The 23,576-nt window shown below is 48.3% G+C and overlaps 1 protein-coding gene across 5 annotated transcripts in view; it reads left to right on the forward strand.

Moving 5' to 3' along the window:
• The window catches only part of LOC123745526 (slit guidance ligand), a 918,311-nt gene that overhangs the window by 855,133 nt on the left and 39,602 nt on the right, over positions 1–23,576 (forward strand). For all 5 annotated transcript variants that reach the window (XM_069321856.1, XM_045726133.2, XM_069321858.1 and 2 more), the window contains one exon: positions 21,613–21,850. In XM_069321856.1, coding sequence (XP_069177957.1) covers positions 21,613–21,850 — 238 coding nt within the window. The remainder of the gene's footprint in view (positions 1–21,612; positions 21,851–23,576) is intronic.

The raw sequence follows: 23,576 nt of genomic DNA on the forward strand, positions 1-23,576 counted from the left end.
AAAGTTCTTTCCAGACTGGAGTCATTCTCAGGGAGGGTAATCCTAATGGCTCCTTTGGAGGCCGGCTCAACCTTGGTTCCCAGCTCTTCTCGTTCAATGCTTATCCTCAATATTTTTCCTTTCAGCAGATCAGTCTGGCGACATACCTATCTGGTTTGACTTTCTTCTCAGCTCTTTACATTCAAGCTTTTTGACGTATGTCTGTCGTCATTTGGATGGCAAACATTTGGCTAGGTTATTGGTATCCCTCCCGATTCTGTTTTCAAGGCAATGGTATAAAGTTGTTTGGCACTTGTTTCACCTTGTTCTGTCTCTCCATCCCTTTTCTTCGATATCCATTAAAGTTGTTTCCTTTTTTGCCCTGGCAGTTTCTTGTCTGTCATCTCGTGCCTGATACTGTCGGAGTTTGCAGAGCTGCTGTTACTTGCATTCAACATCATTACCTCTTCAGCACTGTTCCACTGTTACAGTCTCTGCTTGTCAATTTGGGGAGCCTCATTCACTTCTCAGGAGGTGGGGGTTTTACTCTTTTTGGCCCCGGTAGGCATCCTTTCAGCAGTCTCCATCTTTTCTAAATGAGTCAGTGGGCATCCAAAGGGGTCTTGGTGATTGATGTTTGGTTAGTTCAACCAGTGGTGCATCATTTGTTGTTTTCAGTGGTTCCCCTTCACCACTACCTTTGTTTCACCGGTTCTGCCTCAGTGGATGCCTTGTACTCACCTAGTTGTGCTTGCGGGGGTTGAGCTCTGGCTCTTTGGTCCCGCCTCTCAACTGTTAATCAACTGGTGTACAGATTCCTGAGCCTGCTGGGCTCTATCATATCTGCATTTGAAACTGTGTATGGAGTCAGCCTCCACCACATCACTGCCTAATGCATTCCATCTTTTAACTACTCTGAGTTGTGGGTTGTAACTACTTGTGGGTTGATCTTGTTTACTTAGTCTTCCTGTTCCAAGGCTTGTATTTCTCAGGTTGTCCAGTGTTAAGTCAAGCCAGCCTGTGGTCTACCCTCATGCTGATAATGTTCACACATATGCTGTGCTGCTGGTGTTGTTTTCTAACATTTCTTTTGTTGGTATTCGGGTGCATGGGTTTCACCAGTCTACCAGGGTCTTGACAGCCCTGGTAGACATTTTGACATTTTTCAAATATTTCAATTATATCTTGATATTTTGTAGATGTTCCTGGGCCCAGTCATTCTTGTGTTACTTTGGGCAATGTTTTCCAGCTTCATGTTTCTACTTCGCCTTAGTGCCTGCCATCTCACCTCCCTGGTGAGTCCTTGTTTTTCTTTTTCATGGTTAGTTAACTACAGAGAAGCCACCAAGTGGCTCCAGAAAACCAGTGTTAAATGTAATGAAACTCCTCTTTCTTGTAGAGTCTTGGTAGTTCCCTGATACCCTCCCTTCTTTCCAGATAGTTGGTCGGTTGGTGGTTGTGGAGGGGTCATCTGCTCCAGAACTGACTTTGTAAAGTTGGTGGAGGGCCAGGTTTCTGGGGCACCTGGTAGTGATTTGTTGGTGCTAAGAAATCGAGCTTGTTTCGAGTGATTCGATCATTTTCTTTGCATTGTTTGGAGAGTTTCAAGGCCTCATTTCCTGTGAACCTTATACTTATCTATAATGCTTTACTAACTTTATGAATGCTTTCCTGGTGGGGTGCTAAAATGTCATCTGCTGCTCTCTATACCTCTGTGAGGGAATGTCAGGTTTTGGTTCTGTTCACCTGTAGGTCAAACAAAACTCCTGCAACTGATGTGACCTTATGGATATGATCAATCTCAGCGAAATAGCTTCAGGAAATCACCGGGGCTCTACAAGAAAGAGGCATTTCCTGGGAGGGAGCCCAGTCGGCTCCCCGGAGCTATTCAGGCTGATATGCTAATGTCAGACTTTGGCATCAGTCATGTGTAAGGAGTTTTGTGGGCCTACCGGGGACCACGAGCCAGAACCTGGCCCCCTCAGAGAGGCATGGGGGGCAATGGCCTATAGAAACCCCCGTGTGGATGGACGCATTCTATGTATGCCATCGACCGGGTCAGGCACTCAGAAAGGTAAGCGTCCCAAAATAAACCCCCTATTGTGATGAAAATTGCTGCAAAAAGCCGAACAAGTGGATAGAACTCCGAAAAAAAGTAACAAGCAAACGAGCATGACGTCACACGTCACCATGCCACTGTCTGCGCAGCTCCCTCCTCCCTGGGAGGGGGAAGGGGGAGCCTCAGACCACCGAGCCAGCCAGCCACCCTCCTTCAGTTCTAAGGCTGATGCTAGAGGCAAAGGTCATGTGCTCTGGCTCCAGTGAATGTGCTCTGGCTCCAGTGATTTTCAGCGCTGTGCTTTGAGTGTGGTTGCTGTCCTCCAGGGGTTGCGTGAGCAGGATTTATTCTACAGTACTCGGGCTGCATACGCCTAGGGTTATTGTCCACTAGGTGCCCTGTAAGTACTGCCCTTGGAGTTTGGGGCCACCTTCCACAAGTTCCTTGGGTCCTGCCTCTGCTAGGCCATTTTACTGCTCGGTTTTTCGGCCGCCCTTTGGGTGCTTGGGGGTTTTGTCTCCCTTGTTTACCTTAGGGTTAGAGGTGATTTGCACTGGTAGGGGTGCAAGGTGCTGTGCAGCTTGTTTTCACCATTCATAGCGGCCTTCTTTATTCCTTTTAGATACGTTGTCCTCTTGCGGGGTTTTATTTTTCCTTTTGTTTTTGCCTTGAGGGGGGGTCTGCCTTGCTTGTTTCCCCATTGTGCCTGACCTGCATAAGTTCTTTTCTGGTGGCACTCCCTGCTAGGTCCCCATGAGTGTACACGTCCCTGAGGTTCACCTTTAGAGAATTGCTCGGTAGTTTGGGCGCCGGTTAGCAGTACCCTGCCTAGGATTCCCTGAGCGTGAGTTCCATCTCAGGACCCTGGGGAAACCCCAGGGGGCGCGTGGGTCCAATGTATGTGACCCACAAGTTCCCCCTCGCTTCGTGCGAGTTCGAGGGTTGCTCGGTCCCCTTGTCTCAGGGTGACCCCCCACCTGTTTTTGCCTCCGTTATGCTGCCTGTTGGGTCGGTGACTCTTTTGACCCGGAGTCCTATGAGTTTTGTTGCTTGCTGGTGACTCAGTTTACCCATACTGATGATGATCTTTTGCAGGTACAGGCGGCTCAGGCGTTGCGTGTGCGCTTTCAGTTGTTGCAACATGCTTGGTTGGTTGCTCACCTGGATGCCCCAAGGCTGCCCCGTTCTGCTTATAGGGACCCATTTTGGGCGCCTGATACCTGAGTGGACAGCACTTCAGATTCATAGTCCTGAGGTTCCGGGTTCGATCCCCGGTGGAGGCGGAGACAAATGGGCAAAATGTTTCTTTCACCCTGATGCCCCTGTTACCTAGCAGTAAATAGGTACCTTGGAGTTAGACAGCTGCTACGGGTTGCTTCCTGGGGATGTGTAACAAAAAGGAGGCCTGGTCAAAGACTGGGCCGTTTGGACGCTAAAATAAGCCCCAAAATCATTTCAAGATAACCTCTCAACATAACCCGGACTTTGGGGGGATGGTCGCTTCGGCCTTGGTTCAATCCGCGCCCCCTCGTCCTTCCCCTACTGTGGTTCGTTCTGGTCCCTCCCCCTCTCTTTCCCTGCTTCCGGCCCCGAAACGTCTGAGGGTTTCGGAGTCTGAGCAGGGTTTAGTTGGTCTTGAGACTCGGGCAGTCTTGGGGAGATGCCCCGTCCGGTGTGGCGACAGAGGCATTCGAGACCTGATCTCCCTGCCAAAGCCTCCGGGTCTGACCAGTGGGCTCCCTTCCATCTGGCTTATTCGGCTGCACCGGCCTTTTCTTTTGAGGCTGGTGCTTTGGAGGAAAGACTTGGCCCTGGGTCCTGTGGTGGAGGATCTTGGAGTGGGGGAGAGGCAGACTTGGGGGCCTTGGGCCCTGTTGGACCCCGCCTGAGTTTTTCTGCCCTCTGTGCGGGGCTTACTGTTACAAGGAGTGGGGTTCTCTTTTTTCCCCCTCTGCGTACGAATTTAGTGTCTGTTTCTTCCCGGGTTCGGTTCTGTGTCCCACCAGCGGGTGCGTCGGTTCCGTCTTTCCGGAGGTTTTCGGCTTACCGCATCCTACTGTCTGTGGTGCGGGCACCCCTAGCAGCTTACCTCCTGCGCGACCCGGAATATGTCTCATTTATGGAGCCGTCTTCTTTCAGGTTTGGCCCGTCGTTCCCTTTCTGGGTCCGTTATGATGTTCCGGAGTCGTCCTGGCTGGTGGACTGTCCTGTGTTTGCTTTGGAGGCTTGGCATTACTTCTGTCATTTCCGCACGCTTAAGTGGCGCGAGGCTTCGACTGTGGTTCAGGTTTTCCTGGGGGGCGACCTTGAGCACCTCAATGAGTGCTTGTTTGCATGGACCTTCCCTGGGATGTAGGCATAGTGCAGCTCCAGGTTCAGGTTCCCTCCCTTTCGGCTGCGCAGGTTGCTGAGGACTTGCATGCCCATGACCTTTTTGCTTCGGCCTTGCATTTCTTTTCTCTCCTGGAGCTGTCTTCGGACTGGCTTGCAGAGGATGTGGGGATGCTTGGGGCCATTCCTGGGTTCGGTGCCTTGGGCTCGGCGGCTCGCTCAGCGGCTCGCTCGTCAGCTGCCTTGTTGAAGCTCTTTGCGCCGATCCTGCGGGAGGTGGTTTCAATGTTTTATGCCTCCCGGCTCGCGTGTCATCAGGCGGTACTTGCCTCCTCTATGGAATCAGCCTGGGCCCAGGTTCTTAGGATCTCTTCTCCTTTTTGTCCTCTGCTTTTTGCAGATTCTGCCGTGGGGTAGTATTTGCAGGCTGCTTCGGCTAGTTGTCATCCTATGTCTGACTTGTTGGTTCTCCGGGGGTCCTGGAGGTGCCTTCCCGGAGGGATCGTGCCAGGGCTCGGAGTTCCTCTCGTCATGGTAGGCCATCAGTGCCAGGTTCGGGTCCGGCCCCGCCTTCGGACCCACCTTTGTCTGGTTGGCGCAGTGTTCACTCTGTGCGAGGTTCTGAGTCTCATAAGGGACGCTAGACAATATGTGGGTTTTTCAGGTTGTTTTTTTCGGCCCGCGGTGGTGTTGGGTGGCCCCACCTCCTTCGGGGGGTTTGGGGCTGGTGGGGCAGGCCTTTTTTTCCTGCGCTGTCTAGTCATCTTGGAGTGGGTGTGCTTGGGCATCGTCGAAACGACGATGTCCCTCAGGTGAGTCTCCTGTCTGTTCCCAGTACCGAAACGGGACTGTGTGGACCTGCGGTTCATTCTGGACTTGTCCCGTCTGAACCCCCTGGGTTCATTGCCCATCCTTTCGGATGACTACTCTGTCCCAGGTTCGGCTCCTGTTGGCGCCAGGCTCATGGATGGTGTCCCTGGACTTCCAGGACGCTTATTAGCACGTTTCAATTCATCTGGGGTTTAGGGATTGGCTCGGTTTTGTTATGGGGCAGCAGTGTTACCGCTTTCGTTGTCTCCCGTTTGGGTTGAACCTGCCGCCTCGCTTGTTCACGCACCTTACCCGGGTCGTTATGGTCCATCTGCATCTTCTAGGTGTTCGGGTGTTGGCCTACCTTGACGACTGGCTGGTTTGGGCTCCCAGCCGGTTCTTTTGTCTGCTAGCCAATGATTTGGTTCTTTCCCAGCTCGCTGGGTTCAGGTTCTTGGTGAACTGGAGGAAGTCCCATCTGGTTCCCTCCCAGGTTCGGACTTGGCTGGGCCTTGTGTGGGACTCTTGGACCACTTCCTTGTCTCTTCCTCTGGAATCTCTTCTGCAGCTGCAGTCCTGCATGGGCTTGTTTGTTGGGGCTTTCGGGTCACCCAGTGGTTGCTCGAGGGTCTGTGCGGGAGCCTGAACTTTGCGATGATGGTCTACCCGCCGGGTCAGGTTTGGTTTCGTCGGCTGTTCTGGTTCCCTCGTGGATGTCCCTTTTGCTTCTCTCACAATCGCTGGGTTTGATCTCCGGGGGCTTTGTGTCGGCTACTGCGTCGCCAGCTTCCTCTTCGGATTTTTCGGGGATCAGTGCCTTGGCACCTGCCCGAGCCCTCACTCGATGTGTTCATGGACGCGTCGTCTCTCGGCTGAGGCTTTGTGAACAGTGCTCACCAGGCCCGCCAGGGAATGTAGGGTCCATCCTTCCGTCGTGCCCACAGCACGGTGCGGGAGTTTTGAAGCAATGTGGTTTGCTCTCCGGAGGGTTTGGGTTGTCTGCGGATCGACGATCCGGCTCCATTCGGACTGCTTCCCGGTGGTTCATTGCCTGAACCGAGGGGGTTCGATGAGGTCCTTGGCTCTTTGGCGCTGGTCGCTTCGGGTGACTCGTCTGCTGACTTCTCAGGGTTTGGCTCTCCTGGCAGCTCTCATGCAGGGAGTGTCCAACATTTTGGCAGATGGCCTGTCTCGTTTCGTTCCTTTGTCCACGGAATGGATGGTCGACGCCGACTCCTTCCATTGGCTCTGCCAGACGTTCGGGCGCCCAGAGGTGGACCTCTTCACATTGGCGTGGTTGCGGTGCCTTACGCAGTATGAGGTGCCCTTCCCCGACTGCGAAGCAGTCAGGGTCGATGCCTTTTGGCAAGACTGGTCGAGGTGGGGGTTACTGTACCTCTTTTTCCCCGGTTCCGCTGTTGCTCCAGGTTCTGACTTGCTTGGAGACATACCAGGGGAGAGTAGTCCTCTTGGCCCCGTGGTGGCCGGCCCAGCCGTGGTTTCAGGCGCTGCTTGTTCGGTGTCCAAACCCGGAGGTCTTCCCACGGCTCCGCCTCTTCCAGCAGATTGGACCGGAGCGTAACATGGCTGTTTCAATCTTCTCCTCGAGTGTACGCGTATGGTGTCTTTGACTCAAGTTTATCATCTCTATGGTGATCAGGTGGCTTCCTTGTTGGTGTTCTACCTGTGGGCTTCATCTCGATGGCAGTATGAAGTTTCCTGGCATTCCTTCCATTTCTTTTTGACTCTTCGTCGTTGTGCTTTGCTTTTGGTTCGGGTGGTGTTGTCCTTTTTTTTGGTTGTTCCAGGACCGCCATCTTATGCCGAATACTGTCGCCTTGTATCGTGCGGCGCTGGCGGAGCCACTGCAGCTTGCTTTCGGTAATGATGTTACTTCTGCGCCGTTTCGAAAGCTGTCTCAGGCGTTGTTTCACCTCCGGCCTGCTCACGCGCCGCCTGAGCTGTTCTGGTCTTTGGACAGAGTGCTCTCTTTTCTCTCTTCTCCTCGGTTCGTGGTGGCCCCTTTGATTCAGGAATGTTTCTCGAAGGCTCTTTTCTTGTTGGCATCACCCTCTGGGGGTCGGGTTGGGGAGCTTCATGCTTTCCTCTGGCGCAAGAGTTTCTGCTCTATCGGTCATGGCGATCGGTTTGTTCGTCTACAGCCATCTCCTTTTCTAGCGAAGAATGAGACGGCTGCTTTCCATAGGGGTCCTTGGGTTGTTGATGCTTGGTTGGTCAGGCCAGGGGTGTCTCATGTTTTATGTCTGGTTGCGGCCCTCTGCTGTTATTTGCATGCAACGTTTTCTGTGTCCGGGGACTCGCTTTGGATTGATCCGGTTTCCCTCCTTCCCTGTTCGCGGGTGTGGGTCTCCCAGATCGTCCGCAGGGTTATTAAGGCTGCGTGGGGATAGAGGGATGGGGTTAGACCTTCGGTCTATCCCCATGCCTGTGACGCTCGTAAGTTTGCTGCTCTTGTCTTTGGCAACATGTCATAGGCAGACATTCTGGCACAGGGTTTTTGGTGGTTGAACAGGGTCTTGGCTGCAGCTAACTTGTGAACTTTCCTGGGCCTAGTCGGGCTTGTGTCGCTTTGGGTCGCACATTCTGGCACAGGGTTTTTGGCGGTCAAACAGGGTCTTGGCTGTGCGCTACCTCGTGAACTTTCCTAGGCCTAGTTGGGCCTGTGTCGTTTTGGGTTGGCGGTTGCAGCCAGTTGTCTCGACTTCGGGTTGAGGAGTGAGCAGCGACCGCCTCCGGGTAAGTCCCTCTACTTTTCCTCTGTGGGGTAGTTAGCTCTGGGGAGCCGATGGGGCTCCCCTAGAAAACCACCGTTGGATGTAATGAAATGCCATTTTCTGGGTGAGACCCGGAGGCTCCCGGATAACTTTTCCTTCCCTCAGTCGGCGGTTTTCGCGTGTTTTGAAGTTCAGCCTCAGAACTGAAGGATGGATGGCCGGCGCGGGGGTCTGGGGCTTCCCCGCGCAAACAGACAGCGGCACGGCAACGTGTGACATCATGCTCGTTTGCTTGTTTCTTTTTTGGGGAGTTCTATCCACTTGTTCGGCTTTTTGTAGCAATTTTCACCAGAATAGGGGGTTTGTTTTGGGACGCTTACCTTTCTGAGTGCCTGACCCGGTCGATGGCAGACATAGAATACTTCCAACCACACGAGGGGTTTCTATAGGCCATTGCTCCCCATGCCTCTCTGAGGGGGCCAGGTTCTGGCTCGTGGTCCCCGGTAGGCCCACAGAACTCCATACACATGACTGATGCCAAAATCTGACATTAGCATATCAGCCTGGATAGCTCCGGGGAGCCTCCTGGTCTCACCCAGAAAATGGCGTTTCATTACAAATAACGCTGGTTTTATTACATTCAACACTGGTTTCTTCACCAGTTGATATGCTCAGTGACCAACTTATTCTACATTCAACTTGATCTAAATTATGATGCTCTTCATAATTTTCTTAATTTTATGGATATCTATTTTTGTATTTATTCTAACTGGTACATTAGTACTGTATTCCCATTCCTCCCTTTTTTTTCACAGTTCATACCTGTTCCCTATTAGAGCCTTTGTTTTCTTGGTAATAATTGTTCACATGCACTTTGTTTAGCTCACTGGATTTTTATATTTGATTTTGATTTTTTCAACTGTTTTCTTTCTTTTCTTCAATTTATGTCTGTTTGCATCTTTTCCTTAGCTTCTTAAATATCTATTACCACTAATTTTGCAGCTTGCCATGTACAGTATGTCATTCAAAATGACTCGACTATTACCCCCAACCCCCTCGCAGAGTATTTGTTGTAGCATGGGAAAGCCCCAGTTACCAACCATCCTTTCCTGGCTTACCTGTATTTGGTGGCAGTATTTTTCCTTTGCCTAGAGTTCAGGTGGATTGTGAGATTGGACTAGATGTTTTTTTTTTTTGTGGTATTTGCACCGTCACTCGGTGGCTGGTGGCAGTTGGTATCAGTAGTCTGTCGTGTGGGTTGGTGCTTTTTTGTGTGTCAGTTTAGTGATATGTACTGTACTAGAATGATCTGGTAGGGACAGTTTGAAACGTTTTCTGTCATGTCTTGAGGAGCAGCAACGTATTCTGCTCAGAAAACTGTTTCATATGCAGTATACTTAAAGCTATTTTTTTTTATTTAAAACATTTTATTACATTAAATTTTTTAATGATTTTATATTTTAATTACATTACATTACATTAATTTACATAGCATTCTTGGTACCAGTCACTTGCAGTGCAGCTAACCACTTAACTGTGCCAACCGAGTATTCTCGGTCGGCGGGAAACTGCGCCAACCAAGAAAACTCTTTGATTTTTCAGTACCAATTCTAAATGTGTACGAGGTTGGTTGTGTACGAAATGAACTCTTAGGACCTCCAGTGAGAGGCAGCCATCTTGGAAAAAATTCCCAGAATGCCCTAGGGCTGCTGGCTGGGTTAGTACTGAATGAGCAACCATGGGTGGCACATGCGCCTCTGGCTCCCAAACACCTATCCGACACGGTGAGGAAAGATGATGCTGTCAGTGAAATTCAAACCTTATTGTTGGAAGAACATAAGGGTCATAATATTCGTGAAGCTAGGCGCAATAAGGACCTAACACAAAGGTCGGATGCAAGTGATACAGCACCTATGAGGACAATACAGCAAGCATATCCAGTTGTAGCTCTGAGCATCACCCTTGCAATCCTATGCTATCTCCAATTTATTTAGATGATACATAGATGAATCGTTTTCTGCGTTCAGTGATGATGCATCTGATACAAGTAGCATAGATGAACAGTGCTAGCGGCTTCCATGGTGGTGTTTTCCATAGATATTTTCAAGGCTAGCCGAATCTCTTTCTGACTGATGGACACTCTTTGAGACAAGCTGAATCTCTTCCTGTGTGGGACCATACAAAGCGATCTTTTCAAGACTACCTTACAAATTGATCTTTTCCTATAATCTTTTCAATACTACCTTATGCTTTACAAGCTTGGCTACATACAACCTACAAGTACTAAAGCCAAGGGTGTACGTGAGTGCATTATTTGCAAACACACAGAATGAAGAAACAGGAAGCAAAAATTTATCTGTACCTGGTGCACTGAGAGCGAAGTCGCGTTGTATACCATAGATTACTTGGTTGATTATTACTCACTTCAGAAGTACTGAGTGTGTAATACAGTGTGTTACTGTGTAAATAGTGTGTGAAACTGTACATATTGTAATTTTAGTGAATTTTTAACAGGTAATATTGCAACAATAAACATTTATTGTGGACACATTACTGACACATGTATCACAGTTCCATGGAACATTATGGACGTTCTACTGTATACATATTGTAAAGGACACAAATATGCATCATATACGATAAAAAACAAAACAAATAAAACCACATTGGAAATACATAAAACAAATAATTGAAAATATATTTGTGGCAACACCCGGTGCTTTAATGGCCCACGCGACTGTGTCTGGGCGAGTCACGCACGGGCAACCAGGCCCTGATGACGTCACAGTGAACCTTGTCCACATCCCCACAGCCAAAGTAAGTGGAATTTGGGATATATTTTTACATAGACATGTACAGAGAAGGGAATTTATAATTTTACGGAGAAAATTTTTTTGGGGGGAGCACATTATTTCATGCGCACCGGGGGAATTTCACAACAAACTCGGCGCAGCACGAGTTAACCATGAGATAACTTCATTAAACCAATAAATTTCTCAATATTAGTCCTGCATAGAAGAGGAGACCATAAAATTACTGTCCAAATTTAGGTGTCTACTGTAATTCATATCAGTGAGAAGTAACATGATTCAGGATGTTTTTACAACACTTGTGTTTCAGGGTTAACCCTCAAGCAGCTAGGGGTCCAAATGGCTTTAACACCCACAGGTGCAAAAAAAAAAAAAAAAAAAAATCCACAAAAATCTTTAGTCTTATAAAAGTGTTCATTTTTGTTCCCTGATCACGGAAAAAAATAACAAAAAAATCGTAGGCATATTTTAGCTGCAATAGGGTAGGGAAGCCTGGCAAAAAAGGGGGCGTTAACAGAGCCTTCACCAGACAAGGTCTACTCCACTCGAGCTGTCAGGCGGCAGTTGCCACAAATATATTATTACCTTATTGATTTTTTCTTAGTTTTTTGCAGTAATATTACTCAATAGAATGAATTGTGATATATTTATATAATAAAATGTGTGAACCATCGCTGTACTCAAAATTATGGTGTGTATATTAGTGATTCAATTATTATGTTCATAAAACAATAAACAAATAGTTTTGCTGTTATTATTCTATATACACAGGTTATATATAAGTATCTGCATGTTTTGCTCATCATAACAAACCACTTAGTTGGTATTGTGAGTCAAAATGCAACAAGGAGTGACCACCACACACCAGCCAGCCACTCGCTGCCACTCACTCCCTCAACAACACCTCACTCGCCCTTATTATCCTCCCACAATACTCTTTTTGCATTTATTCACTATACACAGACGTTATATATAAGTATTTACATGTTTTGTTCACCATAACTGTACATCTAAGCTTGTATGGTGAGTAAAGGCACAAAGACATAGCTACTCACACAGTCAGCTGGTGGCGGCCACCCTCAAGGCCAGACGCACTAATATTTCTCCTCCAACAATACTGTTTGTGGTGTTATTATGCTATATAAACACATTATATATAAGTATCTACCTGTTTTATTCACCATACCTGTACAAATAAGCTGGTATGGTGCCCAAAGACCATAGTGGCCACCAGTAAACAACATATAAGTCGTGCAGACGACGCATCTCCCTCACCAAAATGGCGGCTCCCAACCTACTTCTATTGCTGTTAATACACTCTATACACACGTTATATATAAGTAACTACATTTGTGTTCACCATAGCGAACCACTAAGCTGGTATGGTGAGTGCAGTCAATGAAAGGTGGCCACACACAGTCAGAAGACGACGCCACCACCCTCCCTCCCACAGCATTACTCCTCCCTCCATGGAGCACAGCACTAAATAGCACTACAATCCTGCTATTATCAGAATCCTGGTCAGTTTTATCACAGTCAGGGGTCTTCTGTAATACTATCATCGCTAAATAATAGCTTGAACATATATATTATGGCATTTGTAGGTGATGCTATGGTCACAAGCTGAACAGCGGTGCTGTGAGCTCGTGCTGCGTGCATCAGCCTTGGTGGCTCGCACAATACTGAAGCTCTCACACCCAAGAATGTTGGCCTGGATTTTTTTCTAGGTGGCATCTGGCAACTATCAGTCGTGGCTGCACTATAGCTGCCCCTATCCCAGGCGGGGCGTTTAAATTATAGCGCTAGACATGAAATCAAGTATATATGACATGCGCAGTTTCGGTTTTGTCACTGAAATCATTTATATATGATTTGCACGGTTTAAGGGTTAAAACTGACTACTAATTTTGTGTCTTTCTATTTGCACTTAAAAAATTCTTAAAAAAAAAAATTATTTCTCCTTTTTTAAAAAGTAAAAAAATCTATTTCTGATATCAGGAAAAGTATACAAAATTAATTATTTTAGTTCAGCCAGGATGAGATGAAGAAATGTTGATGACATCATATACTGAAAATTAATTTTTAAGTTATTGTATTCGCAATAGATTTCTCCTTATCACAAAGATCTTCCTGGCCCATAAAAATTCATGAAATATTGCATGGTGTCAATGTTAATGAGCAATGTTAATGCATTAGTAAATGGATGATGATGCACCTGATATGGTCCCAATTTTTTAATATTGATCTGGAAGTTAGCTAAGGCTTTCAGGATTTGTTCCCAATATGGCAAATGATTGCCAGAGATTTCTAGTGTAGAATGACAACCACATAGCATATTTAGGGTCTTTTGAATATTAAGAGGAACATTAAATTGTTCACAAACGACAGGACCATCGTGGGTCATTCATTTAGGAACGACATAAGCATCGTGGGTCAGTCGTTTAGGAATGATAGATGCAGTCTAAGGTTAACCCTTGGGCCGCTAAGGGCCATTTTGTCTTCAACGCCCACAGGCGCAACAAAAAAATAAATTCCAAAAAATTCTTTCATCTTATGAAAGTGTTCATTTGTGCTCCCTGATCACAGGGGAAAAAAAATCGTAAGTGGCATATTTTGGCCACAATAGGACGGGAAAGTGGGAAAAAACCAGCGTTGAATGTAATGAAATGCCATTTTCTGGGTGAGCCCCGGAGGCTCCCTGAAGCTTATTGGGCTAATGTATGTTATATTAGACCGGGACATTAGCTAAGGAGTTCAGACCTACTAAGGACCAGCGCCACAACCTGACCCCTTCAGAGAGGTTTCAGGGAGCAATGGCCCTGGAAAACCCCCTTGTGGTTGGGGTTTTCCTTATCTGCCATCGACCGGGGTTAGGCACCCAGAAGGTAGGCATAACAAAACAAACCCCACATGGTAAAAAACTAAAACAGAAAACCGAACAGAGAGGTAGAAATTCCCTACAATTCCAAGGAAACAAGCAAACATCACACTTTACTGCCGCGCCAATCGTCCACGCAGTCCTTCCCGCCCCAAGAGGGTTGGGGGGGGGGGGGAAGTCCCGGACCTCACCACGCTGGCTGCCTAGCATCAGTTCGAAAGCTAAGCTTCAACCAACGCAAAAAAAAAACACCGACCGGTGGGAGGGAGGGTTGCCAGGGAGCCTCCGGGACTCACCCAGAAAATGGCGTTTCATTACATTCAATGCTGGTTTTCTGTGGGGAGCCTCTATGGCTCCCTGGAGCTTCATACCCAAAGAGAAGGAAAAGAAAGGTCTGACCCGGGAGGCGGCCGCCACAAACTCCACAACCCGAAGCCGAGTCAACAGGCTTCGCGAGACAGACAACCTTCGACCTAAGGCAACAAGAACGCACAGGAGCAGACACGCGCACAATGAACGGGTGGCCAGGAACCTTTGTGACCCTTAAATCCTCGTGCCCAAAATGAGCCCTAGACATCACCAACATGGCAGCAAAAGCTGCAAACGTCCGAACGGCACGGGCGCAAGGATAGACCGCAGGCTGGTAGACTTAAAAACTCTGCGGACGACCTGAGAGACCCGAGCCCTGAAACAGGGAACGAGGGGAACCGGATCAACCCTAAGCGCATCCCCAGACACGGTACGCAGGTAACGGCAAAGAGGCACAACGGGACAACACAGGACTCGCCCCCGGCCAAAACAATCGAGCATCAATAACCCAAGGACCCCTCCAGAAAGCAGCAGTCTCGACCGTCGCCAGAAGGACGGAGAAAGGCTGCAAACGTACAAACCTACCACCAGTACCAAAAGAGCAGAAACCCCTGCACCGGAAGAGAGCCGGAAGCTCCCCGACCCGCAGAAGCCCATGCCAACAAAATATGGCCTATGAAAACCAAACTTAAACCGAAGGGGCTACCACAAACTGAGGAGAAGATAAGAGGGCACCCTGATCAAGGACCAGGACGCCTCAGGCGACACATGAGCAGGTCGGAGGTGAAACAAAACACGAAAAAGCGTAAGGAATGGGGCGGATATGATGCACACCCTGAACGCAAGCCGAAGCGGCTCCACCAGCGCCACACGAAACGAGGCAATAGTAAGAAACATCAAATAACTGTAGTCCTGAAAACCCAAGAAAAGACAAGACAACCCGATGCGAAAGAGAAGACAACCTACGAAGAGCAAGAAAAAGGTGAATAGAAACACCAGGAATGTCATACTGTCGCCGAGACGAAGCTCGTAGGTGGGACACCATCAACGAAGCCACCTGATCACCATAGAGATGGTGATACACCTGCGTCAAAATACCAGACACGAAGAGCCGAGGAGAAGGGTGAACCAGTCACGTACAGGACTGGTCTGACCTGTCGAAAGAGGCGCAGCTGCGGCAAAACGCCCTGGGTTCGGACAACTATCAAGCAGCATCTGAAAATAAAGCTGGGCCGGCCACCAAGGGACCATGAGGACTACTTTCATTGGGAATGGACTCCAACCGAGCCAGAACCTGAAGCAACAGCTGGACCGAGAGAAGAGAAACAGGTACCCCCACCTCGACCAGTCCTGCCGAAAGGCATCCACCGTGAACGCCTCGCAGGCGGGTAAGGGCGCCACATAGAATGGGAGACGTCGACACCACGCCGATGCGAAGATATCCATGGCCAGGAGTCCATACATCCGGCAGAGCCAACAAAACGAGTCAGCGACGACTGGCCAATCTGCGAACAGAGGAATGAACCGAGACAAGCTGTCCACCAGGACGCAGGACACACCCCAGACATGAACCTCACGGCTAACCAAACCCCGAGAATCCAGCAAATGCGCCACTTGAAGGGACCCACCCCAAAGGTCAAACACCTAAGAGAAACCCCGTGGTTCCGGCAAAGAACCACCAGAGAACAGTCCGAATGGAGCTGGATGGTAGAACACCACGTGACCCAAACCCTCCGAAGCACAAACCAGACAGCCACGAACTCCCAAACCATGCTGCGAGCCCGACGGACGGACAGACCCCACCATCCCCGGCTGACCTGGTGAGCACTGGTCACAAAACCCCAGCTGAGAGATGACCCATCCATGAACACATAGAGCAAAGGCTCGGGGAAATGCCAAGGCATGGAACCCCTAAAACCCCAAAGAGAAAGCTGGTGACGCAGCACCAATGCAAGCTCCCCGGAGGATGAACCCAACGATTGCAAGAGAGGCGGAAGGGGAGTCTCCGAAGAAACCAAACAGACGCCGAAACCAAACCAGACCCAGCGGGCAGACCAGCACGTTGAAGTTCAGACTCCCGCACAACCACTTGAGCAACCGCAGAGTAACCCAGGACCCCTTCATAAACAGCCAAAGGCGGGACCACAGCCGCAGCATTGCTTCTGGAGGGAAAGTCAAGGAGCGGCCCAAGAGCCCTAAACAAGACCCAGCCAGGTCCTAACCTGGGACGGAAACAGATGGGACGGCCTCCAGATCACCAGGAAACTGAACCCGGTGATCTGGAAAGAATCACACCCCTGGCGAGCAGACAAGCGAACCGACTGGGAGCCCACACCAGCCAGTCGTCGAGGTAGATCAGACACCGAATCCCAAGCAGACTCAGACAGGGCACCAAGATCCGGTAAAGATGCATAAATACACAAAGTGCCAATTACAAACTAGGGAAGGCAACAAAAGCGGCAAGCCTGAAGCTCCACCACCGACTGTGCCAGTCTCGGAAACCTGGAGAGGAACGTGCCAAGAAGTGACCCAGAGGTCCAGGGCCACCATCCAGGCACCCGGCCCCAACCAAAACCAGACCGGAGACAACAGTCCTCCGATGAGGGCAAAGAAACCAGGCCGCAGACTGAACAAGTCCAGAAGAACCCCAAATCCACCAGGCCCGTGTCTGCATAAAGCAAACGGGAACCCCGGAAGGATGGGCGGATCGACCACGTCCAATGCACCCACTAAGATGACATGACGAAGCGCAGGGGAAGAAGCCCACCCCGCCAGCCCCGAACCCCTCAAAGGGGCAGAAGTCGTCCGCTGCCACCAGAGGCCGGAAGACAACCAAAAATACCCACTAACTGCGGGACCAAGCGAGAGTCAACAGAGGAAGCGGCTTCCTCAACGCCCCGTCAACAGCGAAGGGAACGGAGCCCCTTCCGAAAAAAAAAGTATATATATATAAATACAAACACACACAAGGGGTATTACACACACATGCGTATGCAACATACACACACATAAGTGTACACCACGCCGGCCAGGCGAAGAAGGCACAAAGAAAGCACAAAACTGCATCAAAAGGCCCACCTCGACAATGAAACCCAAAGCCCCGGCATGACCACAACATGTGCCAAGACTCAAAAAGATCAGCCTGCAAGTCAGGAAGACCCCAGAACCCCAGAAGGCAGAACCGGGTCACACATGAGGAAACAAAGCCCCCTGAACCCACAAAGGGGGCCCAAGAGGAAGAAACCTCCGGAACGAAACCAAAGAACCCAAAGGAACCCGGAATCGAACCCGGGTGAGCCCAAACCACCACATTTGCCGGTGGAAATACACCACAGAAAGGCAAAGCACAGCTCCCAGAAAAAAAAACAGAGAAACGGCCAAAACAGACCGAAAACCGAGGGACAAGGTGTGGGAGCAAGCTTAAACAGACAGGGACACTGAGCCCAAACTCTAGGGCCCAGACCCAAAACCGATAGAAAACGGAAAACCTGGTGTAAAAACCAACAAACGTTCGTTCCCAGAGGAACAGAAGACGGGCAGAAAACACCAGAAAAGCAAAGAAACGACAACAGGAGAATAAAACCCCTGAAAGAGGTGACAAAACTCACCCAAGACACTCGCTGGCACACCCAGGTGCATATAAACAAACCGCCGCACGGCCCTGGTGGCCATGCCAGGAAACTAGCAGAAGAAAATGGCCACCAGAACAGGGGGCCGTCACAGACGCAAAAGATACGAAAACACGCCAGCAAAAGTGGGAAGCAAGCAGACTAGATGGGCGAAAAACTCCGCCCAGAAGCAGAAAACCCAGGCAGGGGCAAACAGCCCCAGAACTGCTAGCAGGTATCCCCCCACAGCCCTGGGAACCCGCAACAGAGGCCCCAGGGCAGAGCCGTCCTCCACGCCCTTCGCCCTTAAAGAAAAGGAAGAGTCCATGGGAAAGGCAGCAAGAAAGGGCCGCTGGTTTGACCCAGAAGCCTTAGCAGGAGGAACAGGCTCGAAAACCCCCGTTCCCAACTCGAACCGGGCAGCCCCCGAAACCGCCCGAGTCTCGGCCCCAACTAAACTCCGCCCCGTCCCCGAAACCCACAGATGGTCCAGAGCCGGGAACAGGGAGGGAAAGGGGCGAACAGCACCTAACCAAAACGGGGCGGCCCCGGGGCATCCGAGTGGGAAACCAACCTAGCTCGTTACAGCAATCTAACCTAGCATGCAACATGGAAGCCGCCTGTACTCTGAACAGTAATAACATCAGGAGAGTACTGGAGAACAAGCAGAGAATACCTCTCGCAAGACTCCGGGTCAAGGTGTCAGTGACCCAACAGGCAACATGACAGAGGTAAAAGTGGAGACTGTCACTCGGAGACAAGGGCACAGCAACCAACGAACCTGCACAAGATGGGTTGGAACCCGGAAGACACATTCAATGGTCCACTGAGCCCCGACAGTGTTTTCCAGGGCCTGTAGGGTAACAACTATGGGAAGTCCGGGCAAGGTGTTGCTAACTGGTTAAAACCCAAAACTAACAAGAGGTAGAGGACAACACTGAAAACCCCTGGGACATGTACAATCACAGGGGCCTAGCAGAGGGCCACCAAACACTACCAGTGGAACTATAGCCACATTAGGCAGACCCCCACCAGGCAAATGAAAATAAAAACAAAAGACAAACCCCGCAAAAGTACACCATCCCCAGAGGCAACAGGAACCGGTCGCCGCTTAGGTGGCAGGTCGCGCAACACCTTGACGCTCTAACCAGCACAATACCAGTCCCTACCCAAGGCCAAACAAGGGCCCCAAGCCCCAGCTGGCCTCAAGGGTGAGACAAAAGCTGAGCAGCAAGAACCTCTACGGGAATGGTTCCCGAATGCCCCAGGGAAGATAACCCTGTCACGCAGGGGCAGTACTCACAGGGCGCTTAGGGAAGGAAGCCCCTAAGCGCATGCAGCCCCCGGTACTGATGAGGAACACCTGGCCACCACACAACACAACACACGGCAGTGAACGCCATGAAAGGCAAGCACCGCCCAGGAAACAGGCCAGAGAAGCGTCTGTCCCGGTTGACATTAGCTTACGAACTGATATTAGGCAGCCGGCGCGGTGAGGTCCGGGGCTCCCCCTCCCCCTCTCGGGGCGGAGAGGGCTGCGTGGACGATCGGCGCAGCAGTAAAATGTGATGTTTGCTTGTTTGCTTGTTTCCTTGGGATTGTAGGGAGTTTCTACCTCTCTGTTTGGTTTTCTGTTTTAGTTTTTTACTATGTGGGGTTTGTTTTGTTACGCCTACCTTTCTGGGTGCCTAACGCCGGTCAATGGTAGATAAAGAAAACCCCAACCACAAGGGGGTTTTCCAGGGCCATTGCTCCCTGAAACCTCTCTGAAGGGATCAGGTTCTGGCGCTGGTCCCTGGTAGGTCTGAACTCCTTAGCTAATGTCCCGGTCTAATATAACATACATTAGCCCGATAAGCTCCAGGGAGCCGTAGGGGCTCCCCCACAGAAAAGAGGCGTTGACAGAGCAGTCACCAAATGAGGTCTGCTTCGCCCGAGCTGTCAGGCAGGGGTTGCCACAAAGATATTATTACCTAATTATTTCTGTCTCTGATTGTTTTTTTCTTTTTTTTCAGTAATATTATTCAGTAGTGTGTATTGTGATATATTTATATAATAAAATGTGTGAACCATCACTGTACTCAAAATTATGGTGTGCATTAGTGATTCAATTATTATGTTCATAAAACAATAAACAAATAGTTTTGCTCTTATTACACCATATATACAAGTTATATATAGTATCTGCATGTTTTGTTCACCATAATGAACCACTAAGTTGGTATTGTGAGTCAAAATGCAACGAAGAGTGGGCACCGCTCACCAGCCAGCCAGCCACTCGCCACCACTCCCTTCCTCATCTCCTCATTCGCCAACATTCTGCCATCACTGGTTCAAGGCCAGATGCACTAATATTTCTCCTCCAACAATACTGTTTGTGTTGTTATTACACTATATACACACATTATATATTAGTATCTACATGTTTTATTGACCATACCTGTACAAATAAGCTGGTATGGTGCCCAAAGACCATAGTGGCCACCAGTAAACAACTTAACAAGTCATGCAGACGATGCACCTCCCTCACCAAAATGGTGGCTCCCAACATAATCCTATTGCTGTCATTACACTCTATACACACATTATATATCAGTATCTACATTTGTGTTCACCATAGCAAACCACTAGGCTGGTATGGTAATTCCAGTCAATAAAAGGTGGCCACACACACAGTCAGAAGATAATGCCACCTCTTTCCCTCCCTCAGCATTATTCCTCCCACCATAGAGCACAGCGCTAAATATCACTACAATCCTGCTATTATCAGAATCCTGGTCAGTTTTATCACAGTCTGGGGTCTTCTGTAATACTATCATTGCTAAATAATAGTATGTACATAAATATATTGACATTTTTAGGCGATGTAGTGGTCACAAGCTGAACAGCGGTGCTGTGAGCTCATATTGTGTGGCCCAGCCTTGGTGGCTCACTCAGTACTGAGGCTCTCACACCTGGGAATGTTGTCCATAATTTTTTTTCTAGGTGGCATCTGGTAACTATGGGTTGTGGCTGAACTATAGCTACCCCTATCCCTCGCGGGGCATTTAAAATCGTGCGCTAAAGCTTAAATCATCTATGTATGTATTGCGTGATTCCAGTAAAGTTACTCCCATCATCTATATATGTATTGTGCGGTCTAAGGGTTAAACAAAGCCTAGAATCTTCAGTGAGTTATAGAAGTGTACTATTAATATACTCTTTTCAACTCAAAAGCTGGACTATTTATCCTGCTTTGTGGTTTTGAATGACACTGAAATTTTCCTACATTGTTTTTTCGAATCAGACCTGACGGTGTTACCATTTGATTTTTGTATATATCCTCAGTGTGTGTGTGTGTGAAAGCTCTAAACTGTATGATGTTGGATATTAAGGAATGATTGTCATTTGTAGCATTCTTTTGTATTAGTTTATAATGACCAACTTTTCCATCTTTAATTATGAATCAGGTGCACAGCCTGACTCCATTTTAAGTGGTAAGTTCTTCTTTTATCATTAATAAGTGTCTGATATTTTAGCTCGCTAAACTATATTTTTTCCAAGAAATTGCACTGAATGTGCAGATGGTGGCAAGTAGTAAGTTGACTTATTCAAGGACAAAGCCACTGATCACAGATTCAGATTACAAAATTATAGCGATAACACATTTTTACTTTTGCACATGCACAGACCTGACCTTTATATTTGTTAACAAAGTTTATCTTTTCTAATTATATATAAAAAATTTAATAAATTATCTTAACACCTTTCCACTGTCAGTTGAAGTTTTCCACAAATTTCATGATACTGTATTGCAAAACCACTCGAACACTTATATTAGTTTTATCTTTCATCACTTATGCTTCACAAGTTCACACAAAAAATGTGATGCTGTTTACTCTGAGCTAGCATGGGCTACACAATTATATTGAAAGTTGCACTCTATATGTACTGTACAGTACTTTCAAATCTTTTCTGATAGCAAATAAAAAATGCATGGAGTAAAAGTCTTTCAATGTCTATATAACAGGTCTGTTGAATTCAAATATGTAAAGTACTTCCACTGAAATGTTAATGTCATTTACTAAAGACATCTTATTTCTGACCATTACAGGTAAATACTGCCAACATATGACAGCTCTGAACTTTATTGACAAAAGTAGTTTTGTGCAACTTACAACACCTCCAGTCAAACCATCTATTAATGTCACCATCAGCTTCACCACTCGCACAGCCAATGGCGTCCTGGTCTACATTGGTAAAGACAGACAACATTTAGCTGTGGAAGTATTTAAAGGTCGCCTTCGAATCAGCTATGATGTGGGCAATCACCCAGCTTCAACCATGTTTAGGTAAATACAATATTATTTTACCCCCTGTATACTCAAATTCAAAACTATTCATAAATGGCTGTTGTACATTATTTACACAGGAGAAAGTCATAATAACAGCATAACACACGATCCTTATACAGTGGTACCTTCGTTTATGATCCTAAGCCGTTCCCAGAGATGCGTTGTACACCAAAAATTTGTAAACCAAAACAAATTTTCCCATAAGAAATAATGTAAATTGAATTAATCCATTCCACATCCCCAAAAATATTAACTTAAAAATACATTTTATAGAGAATACTGGACTACTCATATTTTTCATACGCAAAACAATCAGGTATAAATATAAACCATAAATAAAATAAGTGAACATTTAACTTCACTTTACCTTTACTGAGGACTCTTGTTGGTGTATGGGAGACAGGGAGGGAGGAGTGGTGTTGGTGTATGGGTAGGGTGAGGAGGAGGGGGAGGTGGTGAGACCGTCCCTTGCTCGCCTTAAACGTTTTCGTATCTGCATCACTGGTTCCAGATTATCCTTTCAAACATTTCACTGCCTCTCTTATGTGGCAGCCAGTCAGAACCAGTCACTTAGTCACAAGTCAGTCAATCATTCAGTCAAGACCAGTCACAGGCAGTCATAACCAAAGGCAGCCAAGCATTCACAGTTGTGGTAGCAACCAGTTAGGCATATACAGTCAGCCAGGCATTTACAGTCATTCTGCCATTTACAGTCAATCAGGCTTTCACAGTCAGTAAACAACAAGAGATTAATGTCAGGCAGTCTGCCTCCTGATCCACCAGCTGGTAGCAAGGAAGCCATCTGTATTAATACCGTCCAGATGTGGCTGAGGTGGGGGAAGGTCCGGTGTGGGAGATAGAAGTAGCAGGAGGGTCCAGTGGCGGTATGGGGTAGCAGAGAGGGTGCTGTGTGGGGGATGAAGGTAGTGGGGAGGGTCCAGTGGCGGGATGGGGGTATGATGGTAGCGGGGATGGTACGGTGCACCATCTATCCATCCATCCAGTCCCCTCCCACTATCCATCCATTCCCCTCACCATCCATCCAGTCCCCTCCCACCATCCATCCATTCCCCTCAACATCCATCCAGTCCCCCTCCATTATCCACCCAGTCCCCCTCCATTATCCATCCAGTCCCCCTCCATCATCCGTCCAGTCCCCCTCCACCATCCATCCATCCACCCCCTATCCATCCATATGGATGGATAGGTCAGATAATTCAGTATCCATCCATCCAGTTCCACCACAATCCATTCATCCAGTCCTCTCACCATCCATCCATCCTGTCTCTCCATCCATCCAGTCCATCAATCCATCATGTCCCCTCACCATCCATCCAGTCCCTCCATCCAGTCCATCAATCCATCCTGTCCCTTCACCATCCATCCAGTCACCCTCCACCATCCATCCACCCTCTCTCCATCCATCCAGTTCCCCCCTTCCATCCATCCATTCACTCCCCTCTATCTATCTAGTTCCCCCTTCCATCCATCCATCCAGTCCCCTCACCATCCATCTTGGGACCCATAGCATGATATATAATAAGAACTTAAAAGCAGAAAAAGAAAAGCAGTAAAAGAATGAAATTCTTTACAAATTCTTTACAAAGAATTCAAGCACGGTTGTCACTAGACAGGATACACTGGTAAACAACTGAGTGTGGCTTGCCCTGCGCCCAGCACCATGCGCTCACTCGACCCCATACGCGTATCAACAGACATCGTA

The sequence above is a fragment of the Procambarus clarkii genome, chromosome 10 (genome assembly GCF_040958095.1).
Source record: "Procambarus clarkii isolate CNS0578487 chromosome 10, FALCON_Pclarkii_2.0, whole genome shotgun sequence".
Classification (NCBI taxonomy): domain Eukaryota; kingdom Metazoa; phylum Arthropoda; class Malacostraca; order Decapoda; family Cambaridae; genus Procambarus; species Procambarus clarkii.